Raw genomic sequence first — 22,553 nt, forward strand, 5'->3', positions numbered from 1 at the left:
GACTCCTAACAGAAAACAGGGACTCTCTTCTTTGCCAGGACCTCGCAGCGCTACCTTCATTGCTCCTTGGTACATGCTGAAAAATGACCTGGGAAAAGAAAACCCAAAACTATGAAGTGGACCTGTGTGCATTTGATGGTAAATAAGTGCCAACGAACCAGGACTCACACGTTCTGGCATGTGGAGGTACTTGGTATCTGTCAACATGCAACCTAAACCATCTCAAGTGTGAATATGAAGAGCTTTTCTTACTTAAAATAGCAGCTTATTAGTAGCGATATATTGGTGTCCTCATGCTATTTTTCTCCTATCAGTAACAGCTGCTTATCCAGCTGATGCTGCAGTATGTTTTGGGGGGGATGTTGGGAAGGAGATGTTGCTTGGGAGCACGAACTGGCCTTATACGGTGCTGCTGCGGATGGGCGTCTGTTGCACTGAGAATATTCATGAGGCCGAAAATGTTTTGTATATACTTAAATTTACAATTAAAAACTGACTCTTGTTTAAAACAAAATGTTTTTGGGGTGTTTAAGCCTTAAGAATAATGGAAATAAAAGGTCAAATTCTCAGCTGGTATGAAAAGATTCAAATCCAGTGATTTCAAAGAAGCAGCACACTTTGCACCTGAAAAAAGTTTTGGACATAGCTAAATACTATCCAAAAAAGGCAGGAGGAGGGAAGACTTTGCCAGAAGCTGCTCCCATGTTTGTGTATCTGCTGGATTCCCTTTCTCGTCTCTTCAGTGAGACGTGGTAGAAAATACTTGCCAGGAGTTTCAGAAAGTGCTGCTTCTGAAATTCGCAAGAAGCTTTCGCTGCGAAGGCTCAGCAGAGAAGCTGTTGTGCTGTCAAAGCATGATAATTAAATTACCTTTCCATCCTGTCCTGCCTATGTTCGGGTTATTAACTTGACATTTCATCTCAATTATTTGCTCTTCTTCACGCCCTCCCAGTGCTGCTTGTCATTCACTCTTTATTCAGGCTGGCCAGAGGAATGCGTTCCCCGGTGCAGGCATGTTGGCCACACTTGCGTTAAGCGTGGGTAACCCTTTCTGCACCTTCGTGGCTCCTGATCCGACCCTTGCTCGGGTGTGTGAGGGTGTTCCTCTTCGATCCTCATCAACAGGAACCTTTCCTGTGGGTTTTCCAGATTTCCTCATACTCTGCAGAGTGGGAGAAAAGTATACATAAAGCATAAAGAGGTTAAAGTCCCCTTTGGGCTTCACTTGCATGTCTCAAAACATCGGCCTCTGCTGAGTTGGCCTTGATAGCTGGAGAGCAGCTACGAAGCTGCAAATAGAGATGTTGGCGTCATTGGCTGGATTGAAAGCCTTGTACTCAGTGGAGCACGTTGGTGGAAGCCCTGCAGGGCCCTGGTTGCAGCCTGCAAAGCCACGACATCCCTGTGTCCTGTACCCCGAAAGCATCAGCTTTTTTTTTTTTAACAGAGAGTCTGAAGCTCAACGCCAAGCCTGGAGCTGTCGCTTTTCACGGAAAACGGTGGTGTTGGTGTGGCACTGCCAACAAGACGATCTTGCTAGCAAAGTCTCCAAGGACGATGCTGTGGACCGAGCGTGCCCAGCTCTTCAGGCTGGATAGGTTTGGAGAGCTCAAACCCTGACGTTGTGCTTGAGAGCACCCAGTCCAGGGTGCGCTATGGAGTGAGGTGCTCTGCCACCAGGCATCTGCAGAGCTCGTCCTGCAGCTTGGCTTTGTGTAAGCTCAAAATCGCCATGCTTCACCAGTGTCCCGTATGTGAGAAGGAGATCACAGCACCGGGCTGCTCCTTAAAGATCTTTGTGCTCTTATAGGAAGAGCTTGAGCCCTTAAAGGGCAGTCTGATTTGCAAGCCAGCTGGATCTTACTCTTTAGGTATCAAGTATCAGCTTTTACTTTCCTGTATTTTAATGCTCTATTATAATCTCCTGTGTCCTTAATGAAGGAGAGCAGGAGAGCAGTGGATGCAGAAGAGGCCTTTCTCATTTGCGTTGCCCAGTTTTAGCCTGATATCACTAGCTCAGGTGGCCTATTTTGGCTGCCCGCGCTCCCTCCCTTTTCCTCAAAGGACAGAAGTGATTTGGTGGAGGCCCATCTCCAGACCAGTGTCTCTGTCAGCCTTGAGGGGAACCTGAGGACACCACCAAAGGGGTGATGGTTGGGGTGAGTAAGCCCCAGGGTACTCTGCTGTTCCAATGTGCAATATAGATTGGACTGCTCAGGCTATAGCTGATCTTCCAAAGCTGGAATGAAATTATGGAGCAGGTCCTGGGTGACATGGAGAGCAGAGAGGGCTTCACACATGCTGTCCCCTCTGCTCTGCTGCCCAGCACGTGGCTTTGCTGCGCCCTTCCTTTCCCGTCTGCGCCTTCCTGTTTGCGCCGGGACTGAGCCTGCTGCTCAGTAATGTGCCTGAACTGCCCCAGCATGACAAAAACCTCAAGTGTGACTGTTTGGAGTAATGAAGAAAAATCACAGTCCAAATAGTAGTGTGCTTACCACTGCGTTTGGAGAGCAGGAATTGGCCTGAGCAGTGTTTGAAATAACCAAATGTGTCAAAGCAGCACAAGTAAATGATGAAATGTAAAAACCTGTGTCTCGACTAAGCTTCGTGGTTGTCATGTTTCATCTTAATTTTAACACGGCTATTTGTTTGGAAGTGAGGAATGGATGCTTCTGGAGGCTGGGAACTGCAGGAAGCAGCAGGAGATGAAGTGCCTTTCCCCGTAATGCCTGGGTCTGTTTTTTATAAAAGAGAAATGTTTCCTACATCTGCCGATGAATATTGCTATAGATTCAAAACAACTTTGTGGAGCTGGTAAGAACATTTCCTAGTACACGGGTCAAACATTCGCTCATCTGTCCGTGCCATGGTAACGACACTTCTGGTACTTAGCTGGAGCACTGAGGAAAATCCCCGCTTCAATCCAGGTCTAAACACAATTTTGCAAGGCACTTGTAAAAATTGGTGAGATCTCATAAGCCACTCTTGTTTTCAGGAAAGCTTGTTAAGTTCTTTCGTGTGCATGTGCAAGCGTAATCTCCGGATGAATCTCTTGGCTGCTGTCATGTTAACCCCATTACCTAGAAATATTATTGTAGGGTTGTATATGCAGAGAGCCGAATCGTTCCGTGCAACATTGGCCCATGGTTTTGTGTGAGTCTGTACTCTCATACCAAATGATTTACACGTTTTTGTGGGCATAATACATATTCCATGCTCATGTTGTGCATGGAAGCATATTACCCAAATCTTGAACTCCACCATTTTTTGATGGCATTTAGGTAACTGGTACGGTATAATAGAACAGAAACCATTTCCAAAAAGGAAAAAGGCTGAAGTGTGAGAAAGCACGGTTCCGTTCAAGGCAGAGAGGATGTGTGCCACGAAAAGAAGAGCTATCGGCCACAGCTCCCGTTTGCAAAGTTGGCACCCCTTGGGCGCCCGTCACTTAGGCCGGGCAGTGATTCAGAGGGTGGGGAAATCCCTTTTGCTCACAGAAAGACCTTTCCCAGCTCTGTGGTCTCGTAGCATCTCAAGAGGATGGAAAAGCAGTAGCTCTTTGTGGAGGGTGTCGGTCTTTATGTCTGTACTCGTCAGCTTTCCTCTCTTCTCACAGCAGCTGCCCGATGGCTGGTCCTTTAGCAGAGGTGAGCGGGATCTGGGTCTCAGTGACCTTCTTACGGCCTTTCTAAGGAAATAGTGGATTTTGGACACAGTTCTAGCTTTCAGCTGGGACAGCTTATCCCCTCCCTTAATCGCTCCCTGCCCCTCGCCATCATCCGTTTCCCTAACGTTGTTCTTCTCTGAACATCATAATCCTTCAGGGACTTCCTGGGCTTCATATCTGACAGGTCAGTTCTTCCTTTTCCCTGTTGAATGAGCAAAGCCCCTGCTCTCTTGGTCACGTGTTGTGGCAGTTTTTGTCTTAGAGTAAAAACCTTTTCCGTTCCAAAAATAATTAAAAGATTCTGCAAGGCAAGTGACGCTGTCGGAACCAATGGCACGTGCCTGGGCCAACTATGGGAATGCAACAGGTTTCTTTGCAAAGTTGTCATTGCTGCAAACAGGCACGCTCCAAAGATCCATGCTGAGAGCAGGTACGTTGGCTGAGGAAGATGTTGATTTTGCATGCGCGACACCGACTGTTCAGGTCAACGATGCTTAGTATTTCAGTTCTCGTTAGTTTTGCTTTGAAACCTGTTGAAAATGATTTCTGTCCCCAGACAAGGTGCCTTCTTTTGGATGTGCTGATTTTGCAGCTTGTCAAGCGTCGCGTCTGAAAATGGGCTGTTTCAGATTTTATAGTTCAGCAATTTAAGCATGTGCATGGAGTAGATGGTTTGTCATGTTTACTCTTCTCCTGCCTTGCGATCTGAAAATTGAAGGCTTAGCCAGAGTAACTCCTCTTGCTGCAAACTGTTCTCATGATTTATAAGTGGAATCTCCTCCAAATGTAATTGATGTAGCCTAGAGAAAATGCGTTAAAAATAAATATTTACTGACAGTTTTCTCAAGTTTCCTTAGTAGCTGAAACTAATAACTATTCATACTTCCATGATAGATATAAAGGTTTCAAGGGGTATAAGTAGCTGATAAAGATTACATTGAAACACTTGCAAACTGTTACGTTTTCTGGTAAAGATAAGAACAACAGATTACCCTTTATCTTGTTCTCTAACCTTGGTGTTTAAATAGCAAGTGTTTTGACACGGTGTAATTGCACCAGTGTGAACACAACTAGTGCAGGTACCAGGTTGCTTTGCTGTTCCTTTCTCTCATTGCCTGTTTGAGTCCTGAAAGTGCTGCACAGCACCGGGAGTGAGCATCGGATGTGCTAGAGACCCGACTGGATTCACCTTTATGCCAGGGTGGAGTCAAGCCTAAAACCCCCCTGTCTGGAATAAGAGCCTCCACTGTTGGGAAGGGATTTTGAAATTCCTGCCTTGGAATAGAGGTAGTCTCCGTTTTCATGTAGTGTTTGTAGTGCTGCCTGGCAGCTGGCGATGCTGTTTTGATTTATAATCTATCAGCAAGGTTTCTGCAGACGAGCTCTGTGCAGGATGTTAAATAAAATAGGGTATATTGTAGCTTTTTCCCCTTTAGGGCACGTTGATGAGAGATGCCTCATGCTCTAAACGCCCTTGGTCTGCCTGGAATTGAGCTGCGCCCAGGTGTTCTGCGCCTTGCAAGGTCTAATTCTGCCGGTAGGAATTCAGAGTCCTAAAAGATGATTCCCTTTAAAAAGGACCGTTGCAACACTGAGCACCACGTGACTGTCTAGTAGCGAATGGGATATGTTGAAGAGGGTGACTGGAGAGTCCTGATCTGAAGCAACTTGTCCTGCATTTGGTGCTTGGTGTCCTTAATAAGCTCTCTTTGGTTTTGCAGGGCAAGGTGGCGCAGACCGCGTGCATGTCAGCGTGCAAACACCTCTCCACGTCGCTGATGCAGCTGCTGCTGGAAGCCGAAGTGCGGCAGCTGACGCTGGGGGCCTTACAGCAGTTCAACCTGGACGTAGAGGAATGTGAACGTAAGACACAAAGCCGTTTTCCACGTTTCACTTTGCTCAGTCCTTTGTGTGTCAGGACTAAAAGCCAGGGCAGCACTGGTTAGCAGTGCAAGTCCATGGGACTGGTATTCCCGCAGAGCTGGTGGGTGCTGTTCATGATGATATTTGGCAGTATCTTCAGGACAGAAGAAGCCCAGCAACTAAGAGATCAAAGCTTTACTCTTCCTTTTTCCTCTTAAATGGGGCATTAATACTTTCCAGACAATCTCAGCTTTTGGAGATCAGTTATTTTAAAAATAGGCAGAATTAGAGTGGGTAAAACTTGAACAAAGCTAACAAAAATCAGTCTACTTGAGTCTGTTTCTGAAAACAATAACTGGCTTATGATCTTAAGACGTTCTGATCCTCTCCTGACCTCAGCTGTTTGTTCCTGTTCTCTATCTGCCGAAGGGAATTTTTTTCAAAGCATCGCCTTTTGCTAGGTCGCTGTTACGGAAAGTAAGATGCTTTGTAAGCAAAATAATTGCAGCTATTTAGAAATGTACACGTGAGCATCGTAGGTACCAAAAATATGGTCTGCGCTTAACCCTGCTCATTTTGGTTCACCGAGCTAACACCTGAATACACTCTGGGGACAAATCCTAAGATCTCACTGAAGTTGCTTATTATCCTGCTCTCCATAGGTGTTAACAAAATGAAGAACAAAACGGACAGAACACTTTTTTCTTCTTATTTTTAAAATTCAGTTCAAAGCAGGGCTAAAACATTGCCTTTGCTGAGGAACCACCCTCAAGAGTCTTTCTCAAACGCTTACTGAAGCTCGAAAAGGCACAAGTCCCCACTGCAGGCAGGTTTTCAGTAAAAGCAACACCAGGAGCACCGTGCAATTCTTCAGGCATGATGTACAACAAAAAACCCTCAAACGTCACCCCCAAACCTCTGGATTTAGTAGGCGTAAGCATTGCGTAAATCAGTGGTGGCACTCCCTGTTGCAGGATATTTGTGAAGGTCAAAAACGCAAATAGGTTTTCAAAAAAGTGGTCGGACAGATTAGTAACCGTACTCTGCGTGAACCACAAAGATGAGGGTCCAGGTGTTAGGTCGTGGTGTTTCTGAACCACAAATTACTGGAATCTGAGTGACTAGTCGGATGGAGCTGGTGCCGTTCACCAAAGCATGTGTTGCTGTTGGACCTCTGTCTGCCTGGGAATGGTCATTCTTGTGCTTTAGCAGGACAGCGCCTTTTTCTGAGAGCACAGCCATTTCTTTGAGCTAGTTTTGGCCTCCATGCCAGTTTTGAGCAGTGCGCTATTTAAAGCCTGAGGTATTATGTTCTGTGGCCACTTGTGAAAATATCAAAGGGTCAGTGTCTACGGAAAGTGCTGACCTTGATACAGGCATACATTTTCTGTGTTTCTGGGTTGATAAACAGGTCAAGAAGCCTTTTATTTTCAGAAAGGGAAAAGATTTTGGAAAGTTTATTCCGCATACCTGCCTCTTTGGCTTTTGTGGTTGGCATGAAGTTGGAACAGGCCTTGGAAAAAGTTGGGAAGATCATAAACCTTTTCACTGCAGAAGCATCTGAAGCGCTCCTTGGCCTGGTTAAACTCCACAGCAAAATTGTCCCTGGCCTCAGCAGGAATGGTATTAGAGCCCAAACAGGTGTTGAGCTTGATCTGTTCCTATCTTTGATAGCTCCATTTATTCAGTGAAATTAGTTGTCTTGTTTCATCATCATCTGGCAGTTGACACTGTCCAAAATACGTTCTTCCACCCTTTTAAAAAAAAGTCTTGCTAATCATGTTTGAGTTAAGGAGTACCCATCAGCAGTAACTACCGCGAGATTAAATTTATTTCTGAGGAAGGTCACCCATGAAGATTTTTGTTATTGGTAGGGGCTGTTTTTTAGTAGCTGGCTTTGTCCTGTTGCTAATTCTCATCTCTCTCGTTTGAGTAGCCTGGGAGAAGGGTCTATGTTTAATGCATCATATCCAAAATTTGCAGCAATATCGTATGTCATAGTCCAAGCAATACCTTATTTTTCTTTCAGGAATGTCTTCAGTCTTAAATTCTGGCCATGTAATTTGTGTCCCATCAGCAGGTCCTGGCTCCGCTGGTAGCAGCTGTGTTCTCAATCTGGGTCCGCAGAGGGCCAGGCTGCGTCGCTGAGAATAATAAGAAGCATTTGTCATTAATAATAGTTTTGTCCTTTTTCTTTGGGCGGAAAACAAACCTGTAACCCTGCAGTTTTTCTGCCCCATCAGTGACTTGGGTCACTAAGCAGCACCTCTTTCCTAAAAGCCCCTGATGCCGAGTCAAACGGATGACATTTAATACAGGCTTTAAAAGCACGATTCCTTAAATTCCACGGGATCTGGAGGCAATTGTTTTGCGAGACAAAACCAGGAGCACTCAGACGTTCAATAGCAGGTGCCGCCAACCTGAGCGGGAGGGCAGGCGACCCGCTCCACCCAGCCGGCCCGAGCTGCCGTCGCGGGCCAGGGAATGGAGACAGATGCTGCGGCTGTAACCTTGCTATCCATCACTGTCAGCCCCGCCGCTGGCCGCCGAGAATGGGAAACCCAAACAGAGGCTTTTCTTCCTTTTCGGCTAGCAGGAATGCGCTCCCTCTTCCCTGCTTGTCCGTCTGCTGGGCTTGCTGGCACCGTGAATAATTTTAGGTCACGTCTCAAGAAGCAATGCGTCGTGATTTTAATGCGTCCCTTAAAACAACAACATCGAACAACCGAAAAAAGCCAGTCTGGAGGCTGGACTGGTATATTCAGAAAATACATTTCGGTTTGCAAGGATTTTCTTTTTATTACCTGGAAGTGCAGAAAGTTTCAGCGTCTCGGTTATACCAGTTGTATATTTGACTTGTGCCTGACTCTACCTCAACCCTCTCCCATCTCCCCACACTGCAAACCTTACCTAGTTTTGCAGCTTTAGCAAGCGCTTACCATTTATTTATTATTATTTTATTATTTATTACCTGTATTTAAATAAGATTTCAAAGCTCTTTGTAGCACTTCCAGTGAATTCTGTCAAATGGAAACAGGGCCTCGGTGTTTCAGTCGCTGAGTTTATTAGGCTTTTATTTGAATGTCTTGTGAATGCCAAAAAGTATAAGCTAGTTAAGTGGGTGAAGAGAATAATTAATGAAAGAAGTTACAGTCATGTACTAACTGTGGTTTGAAGATGATACAGTGCGTTTGTAGGTTTGTTCACTCTAGATCAGAATGGGTGTAATACACCTTGTAAGAAAGTGTGTTTATATACACAGTAGGTGACAACAGCTGCAGAGGTGGAAAAGATGATGATTTAGGATTAAAACAAGACACTGGTAAGTTAATTCTGCAGATCCATGGATTCCTTGAGTAGTTTTTGATTTACAAAGAGTTTGGTATCCCATCACCGTTAACACCACACAAGGTTTAACGCAACCGGACTCACCGTCTGTTCTCAGTGGTCCAACGTCGAGTGGTCCAACCCGTGTCAATCCTGGCTGCAAAAGCAAGAGGCAGCCTGAGGTTGGACGCAGAGTCGTGCAAGCCCGGGTGGTGCTGAGGAGCCACTTGCTGGGACATCCTCCACCTGCACGAGAGCTCTGCCCTCCATAGCAATGCGCTTAGCGTTTTTTGGATCGTGGTTTGCATGTTCAAAGCACTGAATACACAGTTTATTCATTTTATAACCTTTACAAAGAAAGCTCTCTGAGGAGAAGTTGTAAATTAAACAAACATTAAAAGCCAAATCTTGCAGGCCGCGGTCATATGAATAGTCCCGTGTACATCAGCAGCGTTGCTGGTGTGAAAGAGGCAAGGAGGAATTGAGCTGCAAGATTGTAAAGATCCCATTAGGCTGGCTATGATGAGAGAAACCTGTGAAAAGTGAGCGCGGTTTTCCTGCAGAATTATCCTTCCCCCCGCCCCGGAAGCGACAGGAACCACGTTGCCGGAGACTTCTGCCACCAGCACAACGCCCGGCAGGATGGGTGCAGAGCCCTTCCTGCACACAGAGGCCAACGGGCTCTTTTTCCCGCGAAAAGCCGTTTCCCGAGATGCGTGTTAATATTTTGAGGGGTTTGCAAGTCATTTTGGCACAACTTTACGAGCAATATGTATGTAAGGACGGCACGTCTGAAGTCTTATTTAAGCCTAAAGTGAAATAAGGCGTGGAAGGTTAAATGAATTGTCCAGAAAGGCACAGTAGGACACTTCTAATTACGTCTCAATTTAGGAGCGAGTTCTGGCTGCAGCCCATTGAACTGACTTAAAAGGAGGAAAAAAAAAAAAAAGCTGAAGGAAAAAGAAAGTAATACAAATATTTCTGTGAACCTGTAAATAGAGGGGGTGGTACTTTTTTAAGAATAGGCATTTGCTTTTTAAAATGGGGTAGTGTGCCGTGTCCAGAACGCTTCTATAACCCCAGATTTAACAGTATGCTTAATATGCTTTTTTAAATTGGTACGTGCCTTTTAACCTAGGTCCGTGCTCTGCTCTTTTTAGGACCTCCTGTTTCTGGTATTTTTTTTTCCATGTCTCATGTACCTCGGAGTATCGAATGTAACGACCCAAATTTGGAGATTACGACAGAAAAAAGAAAGGAGGCTGCTCTTACAAAAGCTTTCTACGTCTATGTAACTGATTCCAGCGGTGGTTAAAGCAGATTGTTTTTACAGTACTTAGATCATAAAATAAGCAGTTCCATAATCTCTAAAGTCTTTTAACTGCTGCTTTATGAGAAATTAAAAGTGCCGTAAAATTATATTTAAAATTTCATTAAACTCCGAATTTTCGCTCAGCCCACTCATGGGTGCAGTCAGCAAGAAACCCAGATGTGTCAACCAGTTGGAAGAATGCTGCGGCCCCGGAGGGAAGCCCGCCAAAACGTGCCTCTATTGGTCCCAGGACAGCTGTTTACCACCTCGTTCTTGGCTACGTTATCTGGCTCCAAGACTTTTCTCACGCGGAAATCCCGTTATTTGTTCAGTACTCCAGCGTTTGCCCACCATATTGTAGGCAAGTCCTTCTCGCCGCCCGTGCGGGCTGCCAAGGTTTGTAACGTGCGAGGGAACGGCTGCCTCGTGTTCTTTGAGTCTTTGACGTATCCCGTGGCTATTAGCGTGCCCCCTGCTAGAGGTGAGCACGGCGCTCGCTGAACGGTGCCTAAGCGCTGGAGCAGGTTGCTCAGAGAGGTTGTGGACTCTCCATCCTTGGAGATATTCAAGAGCCGTCTGCACACAGGCCTGTGCAACCTGCTCTAGGTGACCCTGCTTGAGCAGGGGGGGTTGGACTAGATGGTCTCCAGAGGTTCCTGCCCACCTCATCCGTTCTGTGGTTCTGGGAACAAACGAAGACAAATTCCCAGATTGGAGGATTCTGGCCCGTATCCGCCCAGCCACAAGGCAGCAGCGGGAAGCTGCAGGAAGCTCGTATTTTGGGGGGAAGGAGGGGATGCTGCGAGGAACTGATGTGAAGGTTTGAGCTGGTCGCATGAGCAGATAAATCTCCATTTTTTTGCTGCCGGTCTCTTCACTTGCTTCACATCCAGTAGGTCCCACAATACCTGATGAAGTTATTTTTAGAAAAGGGCGCTGATGACTTTTATTGTATTAGCGCCTTACAGCCTCAGTCAAGTGCCTCTGTGTGCTGCTGAGATATATGTTAAAAAAAAAAAAAAAGCAGCAAGCTGTGGATCCTCCTGCAGCTGAGGGCTCCCACGTGCCCGCATGGATGGGCAGTAGTCGAAGCAGCGGTAACTGTGCGGGAGCTCCTCGGCCACGGTGAGCACAGGCACCAGGAGCTGCGTGAGCCTGCAAAGGCGGACGCGAAGCTGCCTCCTGTATGTCCTGGGTCGCGGCGGTGCAGCTGGACTACGGCCGTGGCTCGGACAAGGGGGAGGAACCTACTACACTGCAATACGTGACCTGTTGGAGTTTGCAGGCCGGTTGGGCGTTTGTTGCACACGTGGGAGCACGATAACCTGGAGCAGAGCTGAGCAGCAAGAAAAAGCAGAGCTGAGCTGGCAGAAGAGCGCTGTGCTTTGAGAGCACGCAGGTGTATTGTAGTGCGCAGGCACGTAACTGGACCAGACCCTATGTGTTGGCAGCCTAACAGGTTGCTGCTTGTTAACTAAGGTGCCAGAAGTGTCCTAGCCTGTCCCAAATCCACGGTTAAGCATATTGCATGAAGTGTCTGCATGGATGGTTGAAGGAACACATTTTATGTTGAAAGCGAGCAGATTCTGGTGGCCGTGCAGTTGCTCACAGCGGCCCACGGATGCTTGGGAACCTGCGAATCCTCTGGTTGCCAGTACTTTTTCCAGGCCTATCTGTTGCTCTCAATTCCTGTGGCAAATGCAGAATTCCCTCGGGAGATGAGAGGGGCAGATCCTTTCCTTTTCCACCTATTCACGTGTCAAAGCTTAGCCCTTGTTAGGAAGCAAAACTTTGCACTTTCATGCTATTAAATTGAGTGATTTCTTTCAACAGCAGAGCTGTTCTCGAAGTGCTGCTGTACGTGCTTTCTGGAATGGGAAGGTTAAATTATTGGGGTGTAGAGTGGCAGAGGGAATGGAAGTCGGATCCTTTGGGCAGTGATTGTGCCGCTTTCGTACACTTAGGTTTATTCGCTCTTATTTCTCCGTGAATTTGCTCCCCAAGGTGTATCATTAATGTCTTTAGTGCTGCCTGCTTTTTCCTCAGACAACCTTTCTTAGAGGTTGCAAAGTACTCATAATAGCAATGAAAGTGATTCGTGGTGACTTAGTGCATATAAATACACATGCAGGAGAAGCGCATGACTCTCCATCAATGAGCTGTTAAGAAACACGTCCATTTTGTTTAGATGCTGATAAGGAAGTATTTAGATAATGCTCCTTTTGATACCGCAGTACTTTAGTGATCGTTGCAGGTCTGACTGGGGCAGATCTTAGGTACTTGCATGATGTCAAAGAGAAATATTTTTTTCCTGAGCCAAGACCTCCTGCTTGCCTCCGCTGTCTGTAACCATCACCTGATTTCTGCCTTGTGTTCTCCCTCCTTCGTCTGTCCTATAACTGATGACCTTGTGTCCTTCAGCGTTTTCACTTTTGTACTTGTCTGTGCATTTTCTTTCTCTTCTATCTCTCTCCTTTGTAAACCTGTTGCTAGAGCCACTGGGTCATGTCATTCTCTGCTCAGACTCTTCTGTCCTCTCGTCTCTCTAAGTTATGCGATCTGCTTATGACATTTGCGATATCCTCCATCTCCAATGTCTTGTTCTGCTCTCCTTTGTTGCTCATCTGATACTAACCCATCTTTATGTTTCTTTGCAACTCGCTTTAGGAAGAGGAGATGCCTCTGTCCACACCTATTTAAATGAGACCTTGAAACTGAGTTGGATCCCTAAAATCCTCATCTTTCACTTCCTCTTCTCAGCAAGTGAAAAGCGATAGAAAGAAACTAATAATGAAACAAAAGCCAATTTACGTAACTCACCTAGATTTTTGTCTTCTCACGATCTAAACTAGATAAGATGTTTTCAGTTTTGCTTTCCTATAGAAAAGACAGATCAGAGTTTTATTGGTTCGTCTCCGCTGATTACTTGCCCCGTGTCATTCTGTAAGGTTACTTTTTCAGTTTCAAGACCAATCTATGCTTAATTCCTTTAGTTTAGGCAGTTTTCAGGGGTTGCTGTTTTAGTTAAACAATTCCCCAGCTGCTCACCAAACTTCCCTTCCCCACCCAACATATGCTTTTGGTGTTTGTGAACCTTTTCAGCTTGACGAGGTAATGCTGAGAGCTGCTCGTTCCACTTTTCCTTGTATTAGTATTTCATTGGAGCTGAGAGCTTCATATCTGTCCAAAGACTTTCAGTGTATATCTTGGGTTATGGGTTTGGGAACCTGTAGAGATCTGTAACTTGATTTTGTAGACCTGTTCTACAAATTGGCAGATACTGATTTTTCTGGCACACAGCTCTTGCAATTTCATCTGAAGAGTTCTCTTTTCTTCTACTTTAAAACATCTGGTGGTCAAGCTGTGAGGAGTTCCTCTCTGATGCTGTGGATGCCTTCCAGTCCAGTCAGTGCCTGCAGCCCGGGGCATCCCCATGGACCACTTGTCGCAGCGAACTAACGGGATTCCAGGCTTGTCTTTGTTCTATGAGAGGAACAAATGACAGGCAGGGACTTTTTTTTTTTGTTAACCTCACCCAGTTCAGTATATTTTGGATAACTCCTCCTTCTTCCTGCAGTTTTTAGAAATTCCGCAGATGGGGATGAACTTGGATGATTTGGCCTGGGAACGACGTGGTAAAGTATGAACTCAGTATGGAAACTGGAAAGAGAATAGTAAGACCTCTCCCAAAAGGATCTTCTCTCTGTTTCTCTTACCCGAATTCCTACCCATCATTTCTCACCTTTTTTTCCTTGTGAGCCTCCCCAGATTCCAAGCAGAGATTTGTTCTTCAGCGTGAGTTTTCTCAAGGGGTGATTTTTGCTTCTCTGGGTGCGGTGTCAGGGACCCTGTCACTTAGCTTTTCTAAGATAGTCTTCTAAGAGCTTGTCTAAGGAAGACAACTGTGAGGCTTGCCACCTCATTCATTAATGAATGCAAGCTCGTTGTTTCCCCAAATACAAAAGCTGGGCTCGAACCACGAAGTCCTGTGTCTAGCCCAGAAATGTCTCTTGGGCTTGCTGTTCTGTAATCCCAACAGGAGGCATACAAGGATGTGGCTAGGTGGAGATGAGTGAGTGCGTCCAGGGCCAGGGTGACGTGGTGTGGAGGTTCAGTTGTCGGAGGTTTGGGGTAGCTGTCTTGCACGTGAGCGATGCAATCACAAGTACGTTGTCCACGTTCTCGTGAACAGGAGCTCCGGCAACGTCTAGATCATGCAAGTCTGCCGTCGTATGTTCTGGGGCTGTCATGTAAATTAGAGTAAATATTACCCTCAGAATGAAGTTTTTGAAGAATAAAGTAGCTAACTGTGTGGGTTTTAACCACGCAGTACGTGTAAGACACTATCTGTCCTGTGTGTGTGACTGTGTACGGTATATAAAAAGAGATTCTCCGGTCCTGTATAATTAATTTACAGTGGGTGCCTTTTCTCTCATGTTTGTTTGAACTCTTTATTCTTTGTTCATTGTAAAGGGCTTAACGGTTCCTGTTCCTTGATTCTTTCATTGCTGAAATGTTTTGGAAGAGAGGTTAGAGTCCCTCTGTGACCTGCCCTGGGTGGCCCAAGCCTGTAGACCTTGCAAAGACATTACTTTTTTGGCCTGAACACAAGTCTCTCAAACCTTTAGCCTGGCTAAATGCTTTGTACAAACAGCCGCATACTGATCTGCTCTATTCTCTTGTGATTTTCTGCTCAAGGGGCTGTACTGTAGGTGGCTTGCTATGTTTGCCACTTGCCTTGGTAGTGGAGAAAGTACAATGAATGAATCCGACAGTACTGAGGCCAGCACTGTGCTCGGTTGTTCTGAGAAAATTATCCTGAAATCTCGTTGAAGAGATTAAAACCAAGAAGAACTGGCTGTGTCCTTCCTTTAAAGCTCTGTTCTGTTCTTTGTTTCTTTTTTTCTTTAAGACTTTATTCGTTTCTCCTTCCAAAATAGGTTTGTGGCATTGGTATGTAAAATGTGACCTACGATTACAGAAGGTACGACTATTTTTATAACAACCATGGGGTGAAGCATTTCATTCAGTCCTCTTCTAGCTCCTTCCAGGCAATTGCTGCAGCAGCTTTCGTCTAGCATATGAGCCATATCCTCGATCTCATTTCTTCTGTGATACAAATAATATGATCTCACATGCCATTTCACTTCTTGGATGTCAAGTGCATTGCTAAGGTGATAGAGACCTCAATCCTTTCTTTCATGAGCGTTATCATTTTGAGCAGATCTTGGTTCATAAAAAGCACGTTCAATATGCTGTTGTACGTTGTAGTAATGTGCGGTGTTAAAGTGCAGTGTTACTCCCGTAACTCCCCTAGGGTTACTCCCACGTGGTTGCTTAGCAGGAGACAGCTAAAGGTGAGCTGCTAACAGGCGACTATGTCTTGGATTTAAATCCACCTTGGCTCGAGGATGACCAATTACAATAGCAATATATTCACAAGTCTTGTGAAAAACTTCAGGATCCATTCAGAGAGTATTTGAAATTCATGTCTTTGGGAAAATCTTGAGCTTCACAACTCCATGTTTGCTTCTATATGGATTTCTAGCAGCTGCCAAGCCCTTAAATCTAAAATGGAAAATTCTTTTTGCTAGAATCCTCTTAGGGTTTTTGTTTTCCAGTGTTGTTTCAAATGTAATTAGTAACATGATGTGACCCCCATCCGTGGAGCATGGGACAGGAGTTCGGGCAGTCCTTTGTTACCTACCTCAACCCAGTGAAGTCCACAGCATTTAGGATTGGTGTGGCTTTTGGGATAATTTTTCCGGATGAGATGAGGGGCGTATAACAAACGCGTAAAGATGATTTATCCCTTGCAGATCAGAGTCAGGAAGACTGTGTGTTAGTCCTCCCTTGCGTGTGTGTTCTGGCTCAGCAAATTACACTTAAGTTTTATAGCAAGTGTACATTAAAAAGACTGTACAGTTAGAATTAATTAAAACAGTTTTTAACTTAAATGTAAATCACTGTGGACTATTTGCAACCTAAACATGGCATCACTGCTCAGTGAAACTGGCTGGAAGCTGAGCGCTCCTTTCTCTGTCCAATCACATTTTGTGCAAAAGTGACAAAAAGTCCATACATACAACTGTGGATGGTTTCACCGTCCTTCAGGCTCATGTTGAGGCTGTCAAGGGCTTTCTCCTCTTCAGCGTCGAAATGTTAACACTCCTGTATATATACTCTCTTTTTATTTTTTATTATCTGTCTCTAGTAATAGGATTGGATAAAAATAATGGTTTTAAAGCCACATTTGTTAATCATTATGTCTAGATTTTGTAACAAAACCAATTTACTTTAACTTTGCAAAGAGAAGCACTCTCTTGTTTCATTGTCCTGCAGCAGAATCAGTCGAGTGATCAGTGCGAAGATGAGTGATTGTTTCAGTCGTAGAGCTCTTCTGGCATCTGAACTCATTAAGAAGTAAAGTCGAGGATGTCTGAAAACTGACCGCTGCGTCCCTGGAGGTATCTGTGTCTGTACTGAAGGATGCTCTCCATCCCAAGATTTTGATGAAAGTTGGAGCGACAAAGCCAACAAATAACCTCTCTCTGGCTTCCAGAAGGAAGGCAGTCGAAGAACAGGGCTGAATCCTGTCTGCCTCATCGTTGGTCTGTTCTCAGAAGAGCCATGGGGACTGCTAATATGACTGGGCTACTATAGGAACGCTTTAAAAATAGGACTTGTCAGTGACTTTTTTCCATCTTTCTTGACCTTTGCTTGAAAATGTCTGTTTTGGACTATTGGAACGAGAAGCTTTCAAGGAGAAGACCATCTGGCATGAGGTCACATGAGGACAGGAGAGGTTTTGTCTCTTAGTGCCTTTGTGCACTCATGAAGTCAGAAGGCAAAATCCTCCTGTCTTGTTGCCGAGCCTTCCTTCTTCCTGAGCACTGTGGAGCTGCAGGTGCTGGTTTGAGGGTTCCTGCATGGAAAATACCAGAATAGTTGGGCAATAAGGGCCCTGGCATTCTTTAAATTAAAAATGCGTACCTTTGTGTATGTTTTTCCCTCGTTTCTTCCTTTCTGCCATTACGTTAAGTTACATCTCATGGAAGCTCTCCGTTCTAGAGTGCCACATGCTCTGAATCTGCAGGAGCAGTGAAATTCAGCCGAAGGTGGAAAGTGCCTCTTGAGACACGATGTTGCGTTGCCTGAAGCTTTGGTGGCTTCGCAAACTAGATCCACTTGGTCATGAGAAGTTGCACTGAGGGCAGAGATAAAGCCTTTATGTCTGTGGCTAAGGAGGGCAAAAATTTAGTTGGGCAAAACCAATCTCAGACCCATCTTCAAAACACACACCTGAGTACAGGCAGTCATTGGCTTTATGAACGTTACCAAGTAAAAGCTGTTAAATGACGTGGAAGAGCTAAGGTCCTCTGACATGGATTTGTAGTAGTCCCCCTTTGTGGTTTTAGAGTTGGCTTAAATAATAAATTAGAAGAAAAATAAATGACTTCAGTATGAAATTGTGGCCAGATTACACTAGGAGGAGGTAAATGTGGCCTTGAAAATACTCTTCTCACTTCAGAAGCCAATGTTATTCAGTTGTCAGATGTCTTCATCCAAAATAAATAAATATGCCGCATAATGGAGGCGATTCTTCCCATTTGGGGTGACTGTATACTGGCAATAATGCACCATACCAGATAATGCAGATAATCTACTGCCGCATAATTAATGATGCGGCTAGGCATATTTTTTTGATGAATGCTTATGGAGCCTGGTGACAGGCGTGAAATTAGAAAATTCCTTCAGCGCCCTAAAATATAAATAGCTTTCGGAACTGAAAAGAGTTTCACAGCTGAAGATTTTATTGTGTTGAGAGGAAAAACTTTTCCACCCCCATCCCCCCCTTTCTTCTCTGCAAGTTGTTTGTCCATTCACAAAACAAATACTCTGAAGCCCAGTACGGCTCATGGGAATAAATTTCAGGTCGAATTAGTACAGTTTCCTTGCTGTCAGGACGGTGGAATTAATGGTGTTTTGATGACACGAATTTTGAAGGGCGAACAAAGAAGCTGAAGGGAGGGAGACATGACTCCTTAGAAGTGCGGTCCTCCTCTCCCCCAGCCTCTCTTGTCTTCCCTGTCATCCGTCTGCCAATCTCCCTGTCCATGGTTAGTTAAAGGCGCTTTTTATCCTCTTTTCTTTCCCACAGAGTTTGCCAGATCCGGCCCAGTGCCTGGGTTCCAAGGGGACACGCTGCAGTTGGCCTTCATCGACTTGAGACAAGTAAGTCTTTGTGTTTTTGTTTTTTGTTTTTCTTTTAAGATGTGTGACTGAAGACCATCAGGTCTTAAGGAAAGGGAGAGGAGGGGAAACGGCGTTGGCGATTTACGCCAGAGACCTATATTTCCCCCCTACGCGCTCCCCCTGCTCTCTGCGCTCGAAGCCACCTCCTTGTTTAGCTCTCTGGGGTCCTCGAGATGGTGGAGGTGAAAAGGGCTGGTGGCACGGGGGAGCGAAAGAAAGCTGCAAGTGACCCTAGGCGATGGGGCCATTGTGCTCTGGTTGGCTTCTGCAGACGTGGCCAAAAGATACCTCCGAAACTCTCCCAGCTGACACCAAGCAGGTGTTGCTAACAGAGAGAGCACTGATGCAGAGACCGCCTGCCTGGGACACTTTTGTTTACAGATAATGCCCAGAGAAGCGTTTTGCGAGGGTGAAAGAATCTGCATTCGGGGTTGTGGGGGGGGGGGGGGTGTGCGTGTGTGTGGCGGGGGTTGTGTCTGTCTCCCACTCTCCTCCCCCTCCACCATCCCCTCTTCCACAGATGGTCCCCAGCCATGAATGACAAAGTGGCTGTTTAGGAAGATGATTGGGAAAAGCTCCACCCATCGGTGCCCACCTCTCAAGGGGCCTCGTTTTAGCCAAGTTGACCATAGCAGGTACTGAGGCATTTGTTGGGCTTGGCAAGCCAATTTAGGGAAAAGCACCATGCTAACAAGTCATTTGTTAGTGGTAGAAACGGGCATTATTGATACACTAGGCCGGGGGGAAAAAGTGAGGTGGTCCTGTCATCTCTTGGCACCGAAGATGGATGGGTTGGATAGAAAGTCTGAATGAAGTAAGACTCAATGACTGATGCTTCTCTCCTATTAAAACAATCTTTTTTTGTCTGTTAAAACCCCCTGGCTTTGTCCCTCCTGCCATCATGATGCAGTGCCTCTTGTTTTCAGGGTTGACGTAGTTTGCATTCTGAAAACTTTCGGGTGCCGAGGGTATTTCTTAAATCTGCATAATCCCTTGTATCGATGATCTCCTTACCACTGTGACTCTGATTCATGCTGGAGCCACTTTTAACCCGTAATGGTTTGAGAACTTCTCAGAATCCAATTGATGTGCAGTGCAATCTGTCATCCGATGACATTTCTGCAAAGGAGCAATACAGTTGTTGTTAACGTTGAGATGCCACACGTTCATGTTTCATACTTGGGTGTGTGATTAACTGCCAAATCTGTTTGCAAAATGGTCGGAATAGCTACACGGGAAAGGTGTGTGTTATCATTACTATGTGTTGACACTTTTATCTTCATTAGCTTCTTGGCACGTTATTGACTGCAATACGCAATGCGCTCCCAACCTCCTGGGCATAAGGAAATGTGGAGGGTTTGGTCTTTTTCCAAGCACGAAGACATGAATGCAGGGATTTTGAAGAGGAAAGCTGTGGCTTTTTGAAGAATGAAATGCCTTAAAAATGTTCTGTGAGGTTGAGCTGCTCTAAGCCAGTGCATTAGCAGCAGGCTGGGATATGTGAAATGTTTGTACAGTTCATAAGTGCAAAACGCAGCCAAATGAATTCAGCTTGGGTGAGGAGAAAGCTAAACAGTAGCCCTCTGCAATTCTTCCTCCTCTGTCAAATACTCTTCTTCGTACAGAGCGTTTTCTTCTTTGTTTTTGAAGGTAGTCCCAACTTTTTATGGCATTTAAAGATGGACAACTTTTCTGAATGGCGCAAAGAGAAAGAAGCGAAGCTTGATCCAGTTGAGTTTCGGTTGAAAACAGGCACTTCTTCTGGGTAGTAGTGATGCTGTGTGGACGCAGATGGAGTATCATGCAGATAGTGGACAACATCTGGTTGTCCCAAGTAGATCAGAGGCCGTCTATCACCGGTTTATTGGGATTAGCAACAACATGTAAAGAAGAGGCAGTTCCCAGTCTCCTTTGATGTTGTTGATTCGTTAATCCTGGGACGTGTCATGTGTAGCCAAACTCCGTGTCGCAGGACCCTTCAACCAGCACAGCGTTTCTTACAGGGCTGTGCCTACAGTTGTCAGACCTGGCAGCAGTGGGTAGCTCAAAGTTGGGTGGATGGATGAAGGTACAGCATGGATGAAGGTACAGCATGGAGAAGTCACCCCTTGTTTTGTTTTTAGTTTCTTCTTCTTGGAAGTTGCATTCTTTCTCTTCCCTGACTCTCTTAATCACTGGATGTAGACACAATATTGACTCAAAGCTGTGACAGGGAGAAGGATACCAGCTGAAAGGGTTTGTGATTCTTCTGGCTGTTTTCCTTTACCTGGGAAGGAACAAGCGTGTAGATGGTGTTTCCAACCTGAACTCTGGACAGATAGAGTTAAAAGTAATTTCAGGTTTATCCTTGGATGGGTTTATACCTACCTTGGAGCTACCCTATCAATTAGCGTGGTTTGACACAAGCAAGCAGAAGCAGTCTAAATTGGCTGTGCAGGGTGGAAAAATGACTGGGCACAAAATGCTGCCCAAAGCACAGAGTAAATTGGTAGATTAAAGCGATTCCCTCTTCCCCCAATATATTGCAGTAATAGTAACTTTGAGCTCTTACAAAGCAACTGTAGATAAAATTGTCAAACTAAGGCAGGATTAAGTTGCTTTAAGGGAATGACTGAAATTATTTCTAGGACAATAAAATGTAAAATGGTAGAGGAATATAGTGACTGGTTAATCGGTTTCTGTCTCAAATACAGATCCCTGTAGTGAAAAATAAAACCTGTTAAAATGCTGTTGTCTAGGTGCATCAGAATTTCTCCTCGTTCAATACGCTAGACTCAAATGTAAGATCCTTCTGTACAAAGAGAGCATGATTTTCCCCTTGTGCTCAGCAAAACCGGGAGCAAATTCATTGCTGTATGGTAAAGAGGAAAAGAGTCAAGCCCAGAGAATCCAAATTGCTATTCTGTTGTTTTGTAGACTGATTTCAGAGCTTCAGATTTACAAGGAAAATCCGTACTAGCCACTAGCCGCTACTCTAGAGCAGACAGTAATTTCAAAAGTGACTTCCCTTTGCATCCTGGGACAATTCTAAATCCATAAATGCCTTTAATGAAGTGATAAAGTGAACCAAGTCACATCTCAAATCCTTTTGTGAAAGTCTTTTTATAAGAACGATCTAACAGTGATACTCAAATATTTAAGGCTTTACAAGGAAGCAGCAGTTACTTTTTCCCTTAAACTTTGTGCTTATTCACTCTTTGCTGTATGTTAGAAATCTGATATAAATTCGGTTCCGTAAGTAACATTGCTAAAATATGAAAGGTGCCTAAATAATTTAGCCTTCCGCACCTTACTTTCAGAAGTGTCTTAGGCACTCGGATGTCCAAATACCCCTGAAGAGTTTCAGGGGATTTCAAATCAGCCCCGAGTCAGCATATGCAATAAGTTCACTGTGCTCTCCGTAGCTTCCAGCCAGCTGGAAATGTTTTAGCTTTTCATTTTCCTGGGTTTATTGTAAGAAAGTTGGTTGTAGAAGAAAGTTTTATATTTGTCTCTGAAGTCGCTGCAATCCGCAGCCATTCTGATCTCTCCTAGAAGCCAGATCGACAACTGTGGCCGGTCGCCAAGGAAAATCTGCCTCCAGCACTCTTAAGAATTTCACTCTGGGCTCTAGCGAGTGAAAGTCTTATCTGGCTTTGAGAGCGTTCCTTACTGCAAGCCTCTGCGTCTGTCCAGCGGATTGTAAATCCTGTGGGTCGAATTTCCACTGGAAATGCAAACTTCAGCATCAGGCTGGATTTAGAGAAACTTGACCTGGAGCCCATCTTGCTGCAGGCATGCAGATGTGCAAGGGGTGAGGGCCGCAAGGCTCCACTGCTCCAACTCCATCCTTTTACGTAATAAATGGCAGCAACTTGATGGTGCTTCTGAATTTGAATGCCAGCTCTTCAGAGCCCGTCAGTGAGGCAAGAGAGGCAAACACTACCTTTGGGTGTGTAGCAGCTGCTCTGCTTTCCACTTGTCAAATAGTAAACATTTTATGTGTTCTTTTTACTGTGTTCAAAAGCCAGATGTGGTTATTATGGGTTTGCATTGGATGCCAGCCAGTTGGGTAATGAGAGGTCTCCCTCTGATGCATTAATTTTTCCCTGTTACCTGTGATAGAGATGCTTAATAAAGGAGTGTTCC

General features: G+C 45.1%; 1 protein-coding gene across 17 annotated transcripts in view; it reads left to right on the plus strand.

Moving 5' to 3' along the window:
• EXOC6B (exocyst complex component 6B) overlaps nucleotides 1–22,553 on the plus strand; it is a 313,137-nt gene that overhangs the window by 215,487 nt on the left and 75,097 nt on the right. For all 17 annotated transcript variants that reach the window (XM_068943863.1, XM_068943861.1, XM_068943855.1 and 14 more), the window contains 2 exons: nucleotides 5,389–5,530; nucleotides 18,331–18,404. In XM_068943863.1, coding sequence (XP_068799964.1) covers nucleotides 5,389–5,530; nucleotides 18,331–18,404 — 216 coding nt within the window. The remainder of the gene's footprint in view (nucleotides 1–5,388; nucleotides 5,531–18,330; nucleotides 18,405–22,553) is intronic.

Source organism: Struthio camelus, chromosome 4, assembly GCF_040807025.1.
Source record: "Struthio camelus isolate bStrCam1 chromosome 4, bStrCam1.hap1, whole genome shotgun sequence".
Classification (NCBI taxonomy): Eukaryota; Metazoa; Chordata; class Aves; order Struthioniformes; family Struthionidae; genus Struthio; species Struthio camelus.